This window comes from Oryzias melastigma, linkage group LG3 (genome assembly GCF_002922805.2).
Source record: "Oryzias melastigma strain HK-1 linkage group LG3, ASM292280v2, whole genome shotgun sequence".
Taxonomy (NCBI): Eukaryota; Metazoa; Chordata; class Actinopteri; order Beloniformes; family Adrianichthyidae; genus Oryzias; species Oryzias melastigma.
In genome coordinates this window covers 34,751,957-34,767,999 of record NC_050514.1, presented here as the reverse complement: position 1 = coordinate 34,767,999, position 16,043 = coordinate 34,751,957, and the positions used below count along the sequence as shown (strand labels likewise).

The 16,043-nt window shown below is 43.7% G+C and overlaps 3 protein-coding genes across 5 annotated transcripts in view; 1 reads left to right on the top strand and 2 right to left on the bottom strand.

Annotated features, from left to right (window-relative positions):
* Nucleotides 1-1,960, bottom strand: part of LOC112161087 (cyclic nucleotide-gated cation channel beta-3) — a gene marked incomplete in the record, with an annotated part of 44,796 nt that extends 42,836 nt beyond the window's left edge. Inside the window, 1 exon segment of the mRNA XM_036211386.1 lies at nt 1,236-1,960.
* Nucleotides 1,241-3,488, bottom strand: LOC118600255. Its single transcript, XM_036217425.1, has 2 exons — nt 1,967-3,488; nt 1,241-1,335 (listed from the first exon to the last, which is right to left on the bottom strand). Exon 1 carries the CDS (start codon nt 3,486-3,488, stop codon nt 2,274-2,276), a length of 1,215 nt encoding a protein of 404 aa, XP_036073318.1. The 3' UTR covers nt 1,241-1,335; nt 1,967-2,273.
* Nucleotides 3,489-4,574: 1,086 nt separating this feature from the next.
* Nucleotides 4,575-15,313, top strand: LOC112161091 (annexin A2). 3 transcript variants are annotated; one of them, XM_024296087.1, is made up of 13 exons: nt 4,575-4,646; nt 6,735-6,795; nt 8,879-8,972; nt 9,732-9,826; nt 9,971-10,084; nt 10,769-10,859; nt 11,177-11,256; nt 12,310-12,369; nt 12,874-12,967; nt 13,188-13,283; nt 14,688-14,746; nt 14,818-14,940; nt 15,013-15,313. In XM_024296087.1, the coding sequence occupies exons 2-13, from the start codon at nt 6,745-6,747 to the stop codon at nt 15,070-15,072; spliced, it is 1,017 nt and encodes a 338-aa protein (XP_024151855.1). In that variant the 5' UTR covers nt 4,575-4,646; nt 6,735-6,744; the 3' UTR covers nt 15,073-15,313. The 3 variants fall into 3 exon arrangements, with proteins under 3 accessions (XP_024151855.1, XP_024151857.1, XP_024151856.1); XM_024296089.2 differs by lacking the exon at nt 4,575-4,646 and adding an exon at nt 5,238-5,350 and having other exon boundaries at nt 6,729-6,795; XM_024296088.2 differs by lacking the exon at nt 4,575-4,646 and adding an exon at nt 5,240-5,371.
* Nucleotides 15,314-16,043: the final 730 nt, after the last annotated feature.

Here is a 16,043-nt window from a genome sequence, read left to right as displayed (position 1 = left end):
GCCGCAGGGGCCCCCCACACCCAAGAGCAGGAAGGCACAGGAACACGGAGAGTGCAGGCCCCAGCCCAGCCAGAGGAGCAGCCCCCCCTAAAACCTTAAATCTGAAATAGAAAAAACTTTTGTTGATTCTTTGAAGATAATCTAATAGTTTGAACAAAACCTTCGAGTTAAAGAGATTTGACTGTATGACTATTGTTATTTCTCAAAATAAACTCAACGAGTGAAAGAATCATGCAGCAGATCTGGAAGTTTGTGTTTGATTTATACTTTTATATTTTCTAATCTAGCGTCCAAAGAATCCTCCAGAACATGAACTAAACTTTTAGATTCCGACTCCGACCAAACTGAAGATCTTTACTTTTCTCTTTCAAGTCTTCGTTTCTTTCACCTGTATTTCCTCCAGAACTGTAATGACCTGTTTGTGTCAGCAGAGGGCAGCAGCCCACGAGGAGTGACTCGTCCAAACCCGGCCACCAACTCTGGACCTCAGAGACCCTTTCTGCTCTTCCTCTAGGAGTCTTCCTCAACAGAGATCCGTCTTAGTTACACAGAGCTTCTGATAATGTTTGACTAAGATTGTCAACTGATCAATATTTCTGATACAACGGTGGCCTGGAAGGAAAGATGCGAGTTCTGCAGTGATGAAGGCTCCATGAGCGTTAAAACGATGTCACAAACCTTCATGGAGATCATGAGTCTCCAAAATGTAAGAATGACGAAGCAAGCGTGTGAATCGATGAGGCGGCTCCTCTCTGGAGGGAAATCCTTAAATTTAAGAACCTCAATTTAACAGGTCCTGAGGTGGATTATATTTAATCTAGAACAGGTTATAGGGGTGGGATTATGCAAATTATGTCTGATTGGCTCCTCCCACTAAATATTCAGCATAACTCTTATAAACTTCACATTTACTGGAGTCCTCGTGTCGTGTATTGTATGTAGAAATACTGACATGTCTGATTCAGTTAAATATGACATCATTTATGTGTAAAAACAAGTAAATATTTTTATATTATTTTTATTTTCCAATCAAAACATTAATAATCATCCAAAGTTTGGTATATTCATACACACATATCTGTCTGTAATGGTTCAGGCTGCTGATGGTTAAAGCGTTTATGGCGCCGCCATCCTGCTGGCCTCAGAACGGCGTCCAATGAGGCGTTTGGAGTAAAAACTTTTCAAACTCAGTCAGTAACAGAGCTGCACACGGTCGGCCATCTGTCAGGGTTTACCTGAACAAGGTGTTCCAAAGGTTTCCTCTGAGCTCTGTCCTGAGAGAGCGGGAGGTCCGCCTTCATTCTCCTGGACACGCCGTTCTTCCAGCAAAAAATTCTGGGGAAAAAAAAAAATAAAAAAATCAGAGAACAGCCACAGTCACGCTCTCCTTCAGCTTCGTCTCTGCATGATTTTCTGTGGGAGGAGCTTAGATACCAACATGGCCGACAGATCTGTCCGTATTAAAATAAAATAATCTAAAAACGTTCAGAAAAAAATCAATCTCTTCAAAGACGAACAAGAAACTCGATGAATCCAAAGTTAAAGAACAGATTCATGAACAGACGTTTGTTCTCGTTTCTACTGTCGGCTTTAATGTTTCGCTGAAGATTTAGGATCAAGGATCAGAGAATCCGCTGAACCAAATTAGAACAATCTCATGACTAATCTACAATCCAGCAGCAGAAAACAGGAAGCAGCTGCAGTGAAGACAACAAACATCCAAAGTTCAGCGTTCATGAAGCTCCAGGACGTTTGATGTTCATCAAGCAGAGATTTAAAAACACTTTTCCTCCACAGAAAAGACCTCAGGCCGTCCAGGAACCGGATCTCCTCCTGAAACATCAAAGTTCTCCCACCAGGAGAGCAGATCCATGAAATCACATCTGGATATACAACAACAGCCCGAGCAGAACCAGTCCACAGACCTGCAGAACCGAACCAGACGGACACACCTGCACCTGGTTACCTTCATGACATCTCTGCTGCAGGAGAGCATGTGACCAGCTGCTCTTCCTGGATAGCAGCCAGAAGTTCAGGTAGATTCAGTGTTCCGCGGAAGTTTGAACTTCTGGATATAAAAATGATGTTAGGAGAATGAAAGTTTGTAGATGTTTTAGAGTCCTTTAGAGTCAAAAGTGAAGCATGCTGGGAAAATGAGGACAGACATACACCCCCCCCCACTCCTGCCTCCAATGATTCTTTTTTTTAATTGAACAAATAAGAACAAAAAGACATAGATATGAAAAAGCAGGAATCAAAACAAACTGGATTTATCAATTGTTGAGCCGCCGAAGTGAGGTCCTCTTCCACCAAAGTGGTGAGGTCCTCTTCCACCAAAATGGAGAGGTGAGATCCCCTTCCACCGAAATGGAGAGGTGAGGTCCTCCTCCACCGAAGTGGAGAAGTCCTCTTCCACCGAAGTGGAGAGGTGAGGTCCTTCTCCACCGAAGTGGAGAAGTCCGCTTCCACCAAAGTGGAGAGGTGAGGTTCTCTTCCACCGAAGTGGAGAAGTCCGCTTCCACCAAAGTGGAGAGGTGAGGTTCTCTTCCACCGAAGTGGAGAGGTGAGGTCCTCTTCCACCGAAGTGGAGAGGTCCTCCTCCACCGAAGTGGAGAGGTCCTCTTCCACCGAAGTGGTGAGGTCCTCCTCCACCGAAGTGGAGAAGTCCTCTTCCACCGAAGTGGAGAGGTGAGGTCCTTCTCCACCGAAGTGGAGAAGTCCGCTTCCACCGAAGTGGTGAGGTCCTCCTCCACCGAAGTGGAGAGGTCCTCTTCCACCGAAGTGGTGAGGTCCTCCTCCACCGAAGTGGAGAAGTCCGCTTCCACCGAAGTGGTGAGGTCCTCCTCCACCGAAGTGGAGAAGTCCTCCTCCACCGAAGTGGAGAGGTCCTCTTCCACCGAAGTGGTGAGGTCCTCTTCCACCGAAGTGGAGAGGTGAGGTCCTCCTCCACCGAAGTGGAGAAGTCCGCTTCCACCGAAGTGGTGAGGTCCCCTTCCACCGAAGTGGAGAGGTGAGGTCCTCTTCCACCGAAGTGGTGAGGTGAGGTCCTCCTCCACCGAAGTGGAGAGGTGAGGTCCTCTTCTACCGAAGTGGAGAGGTGAGGTCCCCTTCCACCGAAATGGAGAGGTGAGGTCCTCCTCCACCGAAGTGGAGAGGTCCTCTTCTACCGAAGTGGAGAGGTGAGATCCTCTTCCACCAAAGTGGAAAAGTCCTCTTCCACCGAAGTGGTGAGGTCCTCTTCCACCGAAGTGGACAGGTCCTCTTCCACCGAAGTGGTGAGGTCCTCTTCCACCGAAGTGGAGAAGTCCTCTTCCACCGAAGTGGTGAGGTCCTCTTCCACCGAAGTGGACAGGTCCTCTTCCACCGAAGTGGAGAGGTGAGGTCCTCTTCCACCGAAGTGGTGAGGAGAGGACCTGTCCCTTCGATGTCTTGAGGAGGAGTGTGTCGAAGTTCTTCCGCTCTAGGCTAAAGAGATGATGTTTTTTCATTTTCTCCTCCCCCTCTGCGCTCAGCACAAAGCTCCTTCCTGTTGCTGTGGCTGTTGCTTCCTGTCCTCGTGTGGTTTTGCAGAAGCTGCAGATAGAACTTCCTGTTGTCTTGAAAGTGTCACACAAGACTCTTTAGAAGCAGAAAACTGAGCAGAAACAATTTTGACAAAACATAATCACATACATATAATCATGTATCATATCTATGGTCATATTTTACACCTAACACACACAGATATCCCACAGACAGGATCTTAGGGTTTCAACACAATGAACAAAGTTCAATAATAATAAATAAATAAAAACAAATATGTGGAAATAAAACGTTTTCTTAAGAAATGTTCTTGCTTTTGAGTTTTTCATGAATTTAAATGAATTAAAATACAAACAGAGATTCATGTTTGTATTTTAATACATTTCCAGGTTTTAAACTGGGTGGGCGGAGTTTGTCGGAGCTTTTCAGAAAAGCTTTTACTCTGAAAGTGACAAATGACTCCAAAACACCAGAGTTCATATTTAGATCTTAAATAGATCATATAAGATCTGTGAGTAAATATCAATATAATAAGTGATGTCAGATCATTTGATGCTTTTGTTAGAGTTAGTAAACATATGATTGATTTATCTTTCTTTCTTTCTACAAACACTTGTTTAATTTTCTTTATTTCATCATTTCAAATGTTATTGTTAGCTCTTATATTTAATGGAAAAGTGTTCAAAATGACTAAACGTGTTTATTTATCAGAATGATGCTTAGAAACTGAAAAATAAAAAACTTTCCATTCTGATTTATTTCTCATTTTTCTTTAAATATAGAAAAAGAAACATAAAATATTTCAAAGTGATTTCTTTTTCTCACCTCGGACCTCAGCGGCGGTGGACGAGTTTGATTATTTAATCTTTATTTACCCAGGTGAGCTATTAAGAACACGCTCTTATTTACAATAACGTGTCATTTGGGTGTCGACTTCCTGGACCCGGCGCCGTCTGTCCTCAGAGACTGAGCAAGGGGGCGGGTCTCCTTTGATACAGGTGATGGGGGGGGGGGTTGGGACAGGAAGTGGATTTGCACTAACACGAGTCATTCAGGAACTTAAGTTCAACTGTTACCATGGTAACAGACAAGCCAAGAAACAACAGCTGACTCTAGAGTGACAGGTGAGTCCCTGACCCCGCCTTCTTTTATATCTGTGACTCCTGATATCAGCGATGTCACTTTCTAGGGTGGTTTCCTGGGGCTGTAAGGAGGGGCGGAGCTTCACCTGTTCTGACCTCTACGAGGTCAATGAAGCCGCACCCCCCCAATCCCACATCATTACTATGTCTGGATAAATCCATGCAGAATGTGGTGACTCCTGGTGCATGATGGGAAAAAAACAAATATAAAACATGTTTGTGAAACCAAGAATTTAGAGAAAAGGAAGTGCTGCTCCTCAGAGTCTTCAAAATAAAAGAGGATAGTCGGAATATTCCTGTGCAGTCGGAAAAATAAACAAAACGACACATAGAAGCTTTAATAGTTTGTGGTATTTTTGATTTTGTTTTTACAAATAAATGTTTAAAGGATCCAAAAAAGAGTTGAGATTCAAAAGTGAACAAAACCGAGACACAAAGAAACTGACTGACCTCTGACCTTTGATTAACTATCTGGATAGAATGTGCAGAAATCTGCTGGGTTGGACTCTTCAGCGGGCGCCGCCGCCGTATCTGCTGACCTCACAGCCTCAGTGTGGAATTCGTGTTGAGTTCCACCTGATGTGTAAAAGTCTGCCGTGAGTCATGAGCGTCTATAAAGAACACACCCTGCTCTGTTCGGGGTCATAACGGAGCTGCTGCTCGCCGCTTCTCTGCTCGCCGCTTCTCTGCTCGCCGCTTCTCTGAAGGTACGAAAATCTATCAAATCCACAAAAGTTCTTCTGAGGGAATTTTTTCAGTAACACTTTAGGTGAGATGCTGCAACACACTCAGTGTCCAGATAGTTAATACATTTGTTAAGCGTGTCAGCAGTTTATTAATATAGACTTTGTAGACAAAAGTCTCACTTTAGATGTTAATGAGTCTTACTAAGTATGTTAACAAACCTTATACGGCTTATAAACACCATATAAACCCATTAGTATTGTTTTTTTGATGTGTTAATAAAGCTTGTTAAAAATCTTATAAAAGTGTTTCAGTTTTTTCTGGTTTTCGGCTTCAGAAAACCTCAACTAAAGCTTTTATTTTGAAGGCTGATGGAAGAACATAAGAATGAAGCTTGAGTTACTGCTGACTGGAGCAAAGTCTGCACGGCAAACGTTAAATTTTAAAGTTAATCTTAAATTCTAGCTTTAATCCTTCAAAATAAAAGTCTGGCGTCTGGTCGGAGCGTTTTGGGAGTTTCTGCCGAGACGATAAAAGTTTCATTTTTGAACATGAATTGAAATCAGAGCAACTCAGACTTTGATGGCAAAGAAGAGGAAAACTCCACATACTCTCCACATGGCTGTAAAAATACTTCTACTGTCAAATATTAACGGGTTCGGTCGCAGCCACATTTCTGCGGTTATTCATTGACTGCAGGGATTCGCTGTGAAACGCATGAGTCAGCAGAGCGCGCGTTAAGGTCAGGTGCAGTCCGCGGATGATGAGATACAGGTGAGCATCAGGGCGAGGGCGGCACTCCCAGCTGAAGCAGGTGGAACAGCCCTTTAGGGCGGGGTCTGCAGCGGCGGTTGCTAGGCGACGAGTGGTCTCACACCCTCAGAGGCGGAGTTTTCAGACGGTCAAAGGTGGAGGGAGCTTTCTAATGATTATTGCAGTCTGATCTGAAGGAGCCGGCACACTCCTGTGGGCGTGGTTACACCAGCACAGACCCTCCTCTTCCTCGGACACGCCATGAAGCTCAAACGTCCAGGATGAAAGCTGGAAATTCACTTCTGTGAATAAAAAGTTTGTGTTTATGAGGGAAAAGCTGCTTTAAAGCTGTAAAGGTCTTGATTCCAGTCAGAACATCTGAGAAAACAACAACGTTAACATCAATAAAGTGATTATGTTGAACAACATATTTATAAAACATAAATGAGAAATCACAATCTAACAAGAACAAGAAGCTGCTTCCATTGACCAAGAACCTTTGATGTCTTTTTGTGTTCGTTGTAGATTTACATCTAAACATTGACGAATCGTCGTTTCTGCTCTACCAGCCGAGACCACCAAACATTTCAGCTGTTTGAGTAAATGATGCTGATGCTAGTGTCTGTGCTGCAGGACGATCGTCATGGCGATGGTATCAGAGTTCCTGGGTCAGCTGACGCTGGCGTACGGAGGGGTGAGTCTGCTTACGGCACTCAGGTCAAATCCTCTGAGGCTCCGCCCATCAGACGGAGGTCCACAAGTCCACGTGAAGCTGAGAACTTCTGCAGGTCTCACTCAGAGTCACTCTTCAGTCTGGAGTCTGGTTTCTCTTCCAAGCTTGAGGCTCCTGGACTGAGATGTCTGAGGTCTTTCCAGGATCTGCTGTAGCCACTCCTCCAGTTTGGAGGTTACCGCCCCGAGTGCTCCAATCACCACGGGCACCACTGTCACTTCCACCTTCCAAGTTTCCTCCAGTTCTTCTCTGAGTCCCTGGGATTTCTCCAGTTTCTCATGTTCCTTCTTCTGGATGTTACCATGGCTTGGTACTGCCACATCCACCACAACGGCTTTCCTCTGTTCTTTATCCACCGCTACAATGTCTGGTTGGTTCTCCATTCTATACATCAACAGCATACAGCTTTCCAAAACAGAAAATAAATGTCATTCGCTTATTTCATTTCAATCAATCAATCAATCAATCAATCCAACAATCATACTTGATTAATCCCAATGGAAATTGGTTGTGGTGGACAACACATACTAGACACATTGCCCAATGGGGGGCAGCAGCAGTGCACATGTGGCAGCACTAATCGCCCACATAGACACCTGAGGGGGTCCAGGAATGAAGTCAAAAGTCAAGGATCTTCCATCTGTGTCGCAGTAGAAAGCGGGAAGAATGCAGGTTTCCATGACAACGGGCTGTGCTCCTCACACTTTCAGTGGATTGTTTTGGTTCGGTCGAGGGAGTGTGTCCTGGGCTCAGGAGTTCTCATCAGAGAGGAGGCAGACAAAGCTTCCACCTGCCTGCTGCACATCCAGGTGCTGCTTTATGGCAGAATATTCACCAGTCATGCACATTTTTAGGATTTTCTCCAAGTCGAGCTGTAATTCGCTCCAAGATGGTTTCCAGGAGACTTTGATACACGAGGCCAAACAGAGCATCCACCTCGGCCTCCAATCAGTCTAGTTTCAGTTCTCTGTTGGGGTTATTGAACTGTGATTGACAGACAATCCTTCAAACGAAAGTACATAGCAGTGATAAAGCTCCGCCTTCTTCTAATTCCAAATCTTACAAAAATCCGGGAGCCTCAGTTCCTCCAAAGACCACTAAGGGACGGTTGCAGAAGGGAGCAGGTCTTCATCCCTTCAGGGGTCGCCACAACCACTGGCGGTTTGGCAGAGATTTTCCAGAAACAACTCGGTATTTAATCCGGGCTGGGGACCGGCACAGGGAGACCCAGAGTTTGGCTCTTTGAGGCTGCATAGGAAGCAATGATGGAGCAAATGCTCCACCTTTACACCCATCAGACACATATGGACACAGAGCTCATACCTTTGTTTTGCCCCGCCCAAGTGTTGTGGTGGGCGGAGCAAACTTGACTCAACGTGCATCTTCCACTTCAGGCTTCAAGACAAACCTGGATCATTTCAGTCTCACATGAGAAGAAACTCTTCCTCTGATCCAGCTTTAAATGACACCAAAGCTGTGACGACTGGGAGGCGCCTGGGAGGCGGAGCTTCATGGAGAAGTTTCTTTCCTGGAGAACGTTAAGGCTCCTGACATGGAGAGATCAGCAGGGTGGAGGAGGTGTGATGGTGTGGGGTTGATGTAGCTCCAGCCTAAACAATGGAAAACTGGTTTGGAGTCTGGAAAACAATCCAAACCAGAAAATAAAAACCCTTTTAAAGGTTCCGGGATGATTCTGTTCTGGAGAACTTCTCCAGTTGGACTTTAACCCAAGCGTGAACGGAGCTGAAACCACAGATTCAGTCTTGAATCTACTGGATCCAGAGTCCAGAGAGCAGCCACGGCTCACAGCAGAACCGTTCTCTCAGTCCGGACTAACAACAAGCTGAGGAATTCAGGACTCGATGCAGACTCGGTTCCACACACCGACGTGAAACCTCTGGACCTTCACGGTAGCAGGTTCAGACGCTGACCTCGGCCTCTCTGATCCCTCCAGGCAGTTTTTCTATCAGCGTCTCTGCAGGCGAACGCAGAACTCTTGCTTTAGCTGCAGACGGTGACCGGACCTGCTCCCTGTCCTCTACAGGAACCTGAGCCCAAATATCCCACCGTGGTGCCGGTAAGGGACTTCGACCCGACTCAGGACGCTACCAGAATCGAGGGAGCCATTAAAACTAAAGGTGAGTTTGGGCAGGAGGACCCCGACAGCTGAAGGAGACCAGCAAGAAAACATGCTTTTGTTTTGAAATGTCAACTTCAGACCCTAAAGCGACAGTAGGCCTTTACTTTGAAAAGCTTGCCCTTTATCGTTTCTTTTAAACAAATTTTTATGGTTTCATTTTATACTTACAAGAGCAAATTGAGGTTTATACTTAAATCTAAACACTTTCTCAGAATTACAGAGACAAAAACGAACTTCTTAATTATTTTCAATCAAAATGTCAGGAATGATCAGATCAATTAAATCCGGTTCAGTTAATGCAAACAATCAGATTGATTAGATCCAGCTGAGATGATCTTGACGATCAGATCAATCAGATCCGGTTCAGTAGATCCAGACAATCAAATCGATCCGATCTGGTTCATTTGATCTAGATGATCAATCAGATCCGGTTCAGTCGATCCAGATGATCAATCAGTCAGATCCGGTTTAGTCATGATGGATCCAAAAGGCCAAATCCATGTGAACTGGACTTGAATTCAGTTCAGGACCAGAATGGAGTATTCAGACCATGAACTCTGATTATCATGACACCAAATTCTTCTTAATTGGAGGATTTGAATGAATAACAATAAAAAAGTGAATCTGTGTTTTGTTAGAACCCAGAGAAGATCTCAGAGTTTTGGTTTCCTCTCAGGAGCTGTTCGGGTCGGATTGTTTGGCTGAGTTTTGTTGTTTGAATGTTTTTTAAATAAAGTTGGACCCGTTTCACCCGCAGGAGTGGATGAACAAACCATCATCGACATCCTGACCAGGAGAAGCTGCCAGCAGCGCCGGGAGATCGCCTTTGAGTACGAGCGGATCGCCAAAAAGGTGAAGCCTTTCATTTTTCAAAGAGGGGGGGGGGGTACAGATATGATGTGTTGATCCTGATTATAATCAGATCTAATCTGAGATGAAGATGGTCTGAAGCGGTGCTGCAGTGATTCCACCGTATTCCTATTGGTTGGTCCTCAGGATCTGAGCTCCGCCCTGAAGGGGGCACTCTCTGGCTCCCTGGAGGCTCTGATGTTGGGTCTGATGAAGAGCACCGCCCAGTACGACGCCTCTGAGCTCAGAGCCTCAATGAAGGTGGGTGTGTCTCTGTCGGGGCAGCAGGTGGCGCTCTCAGGTTCAGATGAAAGAACGCGGAACCACAATGCTGACTATCAGCCCGGAAACTTCTCAGAAGAGTCGTGACTTCAAACACGTGAACCTGGATTAGACCAGAACCGGACCTGGAATAGACAAGAACCAGACCTGGAATAGACCAGAACCAGACCTGGAATAGACCAGAACCAGACCTGGAATAGACCAGAACCAGACCTGGATAGACAAGAACCAGATCTGGAATAGACCAGAACCAGACCGGGAATAGATCAGAACTAGACCTAGATTAGACTAAAACTAGACCTGGAACAGACAAGAACCAGACCTGGAATAGACTAGAACCAAACCTGGATTAGACCAGAACCAGAACTAGATTAGAATAGAACTAGACCTGGATTAGACTAGAATTAGACATGGATTAGACTAGAACTAGACCTGGATTAGACTAGAACCAAACCTGGATTAGACCAGAACCAGATCAGGTAATGACCAATGTGTTTTAGGTGTTCATCAGTGCAAACGGTTAACTGGAGTTTAAGGGTTTGTGTAGAAAAGATGACTTTGGGTTTTAGGACCTTTCAACCACAAATCCTGACAAAGGCTCACAGTCATGTGACCTCTTTACCTCAGACGTAAACGCAGACGTGCTCCTCTGTTTGGATTCAGGGACTGGGAACTGATGAGGAAGCTCTGATCGAGATCGTCTGCTCCAGGAGTCCAGAGGAACTGATGGAGATCAAGAGGGAGTACAGAGAGAGTGAGTTCATGGTTATGCTTCAAATGAGGGAAGATGTCACATTAACTTCAGTTTATACGTCAATAAAATGGTAAAACAACTAAATCTGACAATAAAACTCAAAGTGAGAAGAACAGACATTTTTCTACAGAACCTGAATCACAAATCAGTCCGTAGAAACGTAACTGTTGATGCAGTTTCTGCTTCTCTAACTAAAAACTAAAAATCAAAAGTTTACAGTGAATCTGAGTTAATTTGTCATTTATGTTCTCATGTTGTTGGTTGTAAAAACGGGACATTAGCTAGCGTTAGCATCAGTACTGTCTGTGTCCTCTCAGTGTTTAAGAAGGAGATGGAGAAAGACATCGCAGGAGACACTTCAGGGAACTTCGCCAAACTGCTGCTGGCGCTGGTTCAGGTACATCCAACAAAACGGACTGAAAAATGGATAATATGGTGACGTGCTAACATGCTAAAATGTTGAAAAGTTAACATGCTAAAATACTAACATGCTAAAATGCTAAAATGTTAACATTCTTCAAAGCTTAAATGCTAACATGCTAAAATGCTAACATGTTAATGTGCTAATATGTTAACATCCTAAAATCCTTACACGCTAAAATGCTAACATACTGACAAGTTAACATGCTAAAATACTGCCATGCTAATACTTTAACATGCTAAAATGCTAACATGTCGATTTGTTATATGTCAAGATGCTGAAATGCTTACATGCTAACATGATAAATTACTCAAATGCTAACATGCTAGAATGATAAATTACTCAAATGCTAACATGCTAGAATGATAAATTACTCAAATGCTAACATGCTTTCCCTAAAATGTTTTGCAATTTTAAGACAATATTAAGACAATTTCAATAACTCAGTTATGTTTTTATGATAAGTTAATTTACAGTTTAGTTTAAATTTCTGTCAATTTAAATGTCTGAATTTTTCCTGACACGAAATGAAGTGCACACACAAACACACACATGAAATAACACACTTGAACATAAACAGAAACACCTCCTTTAACACATATTTGTTCACACACACATAATCTGTTCATGATTTTCTTCATGTTTTTGCAGAAATCAACACATTCAAAGACAGAATTTTGGATAAAATAAATTTACTTTGTTAGAAAAAAGTGGATGAAAAACTCTTAAATTTGGAATTATCTTTTATAATAAGGAGCAAATGTAATACTGTAATATTGATAGATTAATTTATCATTTTTATCAATATTTTTCCTGTTTCCGTCACTTCCCTGTATTAGTCATGCTTGTCGCCCTCTGCTGATCAAATTAAAAATACATCATTAAAATCCACATGAATAATTTCCAGATTTTAGATTTTAAAAACATCTTTACATTCAGGTAAAAGCCCAACTTTGATTACGTTTTTAATAACATCTCTTTGTACCTGCTGGACGGAGTTGAACTCATGTTGATCCTGAACTTTTCCAGACCAGAAGAGACAATCCGTCCAACGTTGTGGATTATCAGAAGATTGATGACGACGCCAGAGTGAGTGAATCCTGCGCTGTTTCTGCTACCCAGTTTTATATTTATAAAATGAAACGGTGTTCACGTTCATTTGTGACCAGAGTAGATCTGACGTGTCTGAAAAAAGGTTTCCTCTCCTGTTTTCTAAGTTAGAACTTCCAGAACGAAACGAGCAGCACAGATAAAAACCTGAATCAGAAATGAAACATTTCCATAAAATATTTAGTTCAAAGTGATCAAACCACAACCACTAGAGACTTTCCTTCATTTCCTGAGTGAAAGTCTTGAGTAAAGTCATCACTCCACATCAGAGGACCCAGTGGAGGTGATCGGGTCAGTCATAGGACGAGGTCTTAGTGAGGCGCTGAGGAGCAGGTCTGAGTGCGAGGAGGCCGGTCAGCAGATCCTGGACATGATTTTCTGGACTTCCTGGATAAAACTGCTGATCCAGAGACTGTGGATGGATTTAAGGTTCAGAGGATCTAACTGTGACTCCGCCTCCGCCGTCTTCTGTCTCCTCCTTAGTCTCTGTACGAAGCCGGCGTGAAGAGGAAAGGAACGGATGTGACCACCTGGATCTCCATCATGTCACAGCGGAGCGTCCCACATCTGCAGAAAGGTGAGAGTCTGAGAGGAGAAAGGCTTGAAGCTAAATGAACGGACAGAGACAGAAGGAAGGAGCTGTTGGAGTGAAGGTCTGGACAACCTGAAGACCAGAAGTTCAGATCAAAACATTTTGTTGGCAGAACCAGAAACACCAGAAAAGCAAATGTTTTTCTGTTATTCTCTGGTGTTTTTTAAAGACTGAAGGTCAAATTCTTCTGTTTTGTCCTCAAAAGTGTTTGAGAGATACAAGAGCTACAGTCCCTACGACATCAAGGAGAGCATCAAGAAGGAGGTGAAGGGAGATCTGGAGAAGTCCTTCCTCACTCTGGGTACGTCCAACCAACGGGACAGACTCGTTCACATCTGGGGAGAACACATTTCGGTTTCAACCCGGTTTCAGTCTGGTTTGAACACGGTATCAGCCTGGTTTCAACCTGGTTTAAATCAGGTTGAAACCAGGCAGAAACATATTTGAAACCAGACTGAACCCAGGTTGAAACCTGGTTTCAACCTGGTTTCAGATTAGTTTTTGCCCGGTTTCGACTTGGTTTCAACCTGGTTTCCGACTGGTTTTAACATGGTTTCAATGTGGTTTCAAACTGGTTTTAAACAGGTTTAAGCCAAGTTTTAGCCTGGTTTCAGCCAGGTTTAAACCGGGTTGATACTGGGTTAAAACCAGGTAAAACCAGGTTTAAACCTGAATTCAGTCTGGTTTCAAATCTGTTTCAACCTGATTTCAGAACCTTGTTTTAACATGGTTTCAGCCAGGTTTCAACCTGATTTTAACCAGGTTGAAACCTGGTTTCAGTCTGGTTTTACCCAGTATCAACTCAGTTTCAACCTGGTTAAACCTGGTGTCAGTCTGGTTTCAACCCTGTTTCAACCTTGTTTCAGAACCTTGTTTTAACATGGTTTCAGCCTGGTTTCAGCCTGGTTTCAGCATGGTTTTAACCCAGTTTCAGTCTAGTTTCAACCCTCTTTCAACCTGTTTCTAGACCAGTTTCTGACTCCCTTTCACTTGTCCCATTTATCAGTTCAGGTCCCAGGCGAGTCACCTGATGTCTTGCTGACGTCTCATTGGTCCAGCTGTACATTAAAGAACATGCAGACAGAATCTGTTCTCTCTGTTTAGACCTGGAACGAGTCGACCTTTAAATACATTTAAGAATCAACTTAAAATGTGTCTTTAATCCAAACAACAAAGCTCTCACTGTTGAAGAGATGTGTCAATGTGAATCCTGTGAATCAGTGTTGGATTCATCTCACATTTTGGCTGTAAAAATGGTTTTATTATTATAGTTGATCAATTAAGATTTAAGTTTTTTGTGAGCTGCATATAGAATTCTCTGTTTAGCCTTCAAACTCTCTATTATTAGTCATTTTTGTTGTCAGTTTCATGCATTTGTGCTGTTTGTTGTTGGCAAACCCACAACTGGCTCATGCAGGGACTACGGGTTAGCGTTAGCTTTGCAGCTAACACTGGAACGTTGATCGAGATGTTCATGAATGTGCGCTCTGTCTGCTCAAATAAATATGAAATAAATAAGTGTAAAGAGCTTGTCAGCTGCTCCGCTCACAGAAGACAGAAAATGAACTTTCACATCAGAATTCCAACTTCAGGCCCCAGATCAAAAGTTTCATGGATTCAATAAAGCAGAATGTCATCTGCATCAGTGAAGTGTTCCTCATGTTGTGTTGGACTCCAACCTGCTGACGTGTTTCTGTCTCCTCAGTGGAATGCTTTGAGAACCGGCAGCTTTACTTTGCCAACAGACTCAACGACGCCATGAAGGTAAGCCGCGGCCGCTAAAGCCCCGCCCCTCACTGGTCCACCTGTGTGAAGCTGCTTCCTGCTTCCTGCAGAGTAAAGGAGCCAAGGAGAAGGTGGTGACCAGGATCATGGCGTCCCGCTGTGAGGTGGACCTGATGAAGATCAGAACAGAGTTCAAGCGCCACCATAGGAGGTCGCTGTACCAGACCATAGCGGTGAGTTCAGACAGCAGCTCTGATGAAGGTCGAAGGTCAAAGGTCTCCTCTGACCCTGTCGTCTGTCATCAGGAACACACTAAAGGAGACTACCAGAAGGCTCTGCTCAGCCTGTGTGGAGGAGACGACTGAGGCTTCAGACTCCGTTTCCCAGCATTCACTGGGATCGCTCCACCGTCTCAGTTTAATAAGAGGGTGTAGTGTGGGATCATGGGCACCAGGGGGCAGCAGAGTCCGCCTCTGTCTGCAGAGCAGCAGGTAAACTCCAAAGACTTCAGATGGTTTCCTGCAGAAGAAACATGAACGCTTCAAATCTGTCAAACTACGGAACAAACTCGTGTTCTGTGACGAAAATAAAAGTCCTAAAATGAAAGTCTGTTGTTTTTTCTGAACCTTCCATGATTGAAGACAATTCCTCTGTGATCGTGAAAAGAAAACAAAGAAATTCAACTTTGACGGTAACACTTTTCATGACTGAGGGCGCTGTGTCCCACTCTGACTGAGGGGGGCGCCATCATCCTGAGCAGAAAGTGAGCATGAATGAAGGCAGTGCTTTCCAAAAGTTCTATTTATTTACTGCAGGTCGGTTTATGAGGAAGAGAACTGGATAAAAGCACTGGACCAGTGGAGGTCACATGACCTGAAGAGAGCAGACCTCAAAGAATCCTTTTAGTTTGGGATTTATAAAGATGTAGCTTTATTACATACTTATGTGATTTAAAAAGAAAAATAAAAAGTTTTAAATAGGTTTAGGCCTGCAGAGAAAGTCCAGCAGATTCAGATGATGGTGATCTTTAACCATCAGCCCAGAACGTTTTTGAATAAAAAAAGAGTTTAAATGTCAAACATCAGAATCTTAAAGAACCATTTCTGCATCAGAGATAAAACAAACATTCGTTCTAAACCATCACCTGCATGTTCCAGACCTGACAGCAGTTTGGATTAACAATCGCAGGAAGAAAACCATTCATTTACATCTGTGACCGTGTTCTGAGTTCACCCTGAAGACGGCGGCGTCCAGGGGCCCGTTTCAAGAAGCAGGTTCAACAAATTTAGAGTTCGAACCTGAACTTAGAGTCACTGGACTCTAAATTCTCAAACTC

Excerpts from the sequence above, each read along its gene's own strand:
- LOC118600255 (XM_036217425.1), bottom strand. The coding sequence starts at position 3,488 with ATGAAAAAACATCATCTCTTTAGCCTAGAGCGGAAGAACTTCGACACA.
- LOC112161091 (XM_024296087.1), top strand. The coding sequence starts at position 6,745 with ATGGCGATGGTATCAGAGTTCCTGGGTCAGCTGACGCTGGCGTACGGA. Across the intron at positions 6,796-8,878 it reads TGACGCTGGCGTACGGAGGG|GAACCTGAGCCCAAATATCC; the intron begins GTGAGTCTGCTT and ends TGTCCTCTACAG. Across the intron at positions 14,747-14,817 it reads GACTCAACGACGCCATGAAG|AGTAAAGGAGCCAAGGAGAA; the intron begins GTAAGCCGCGGC and ends TGCTTCCTGCAG.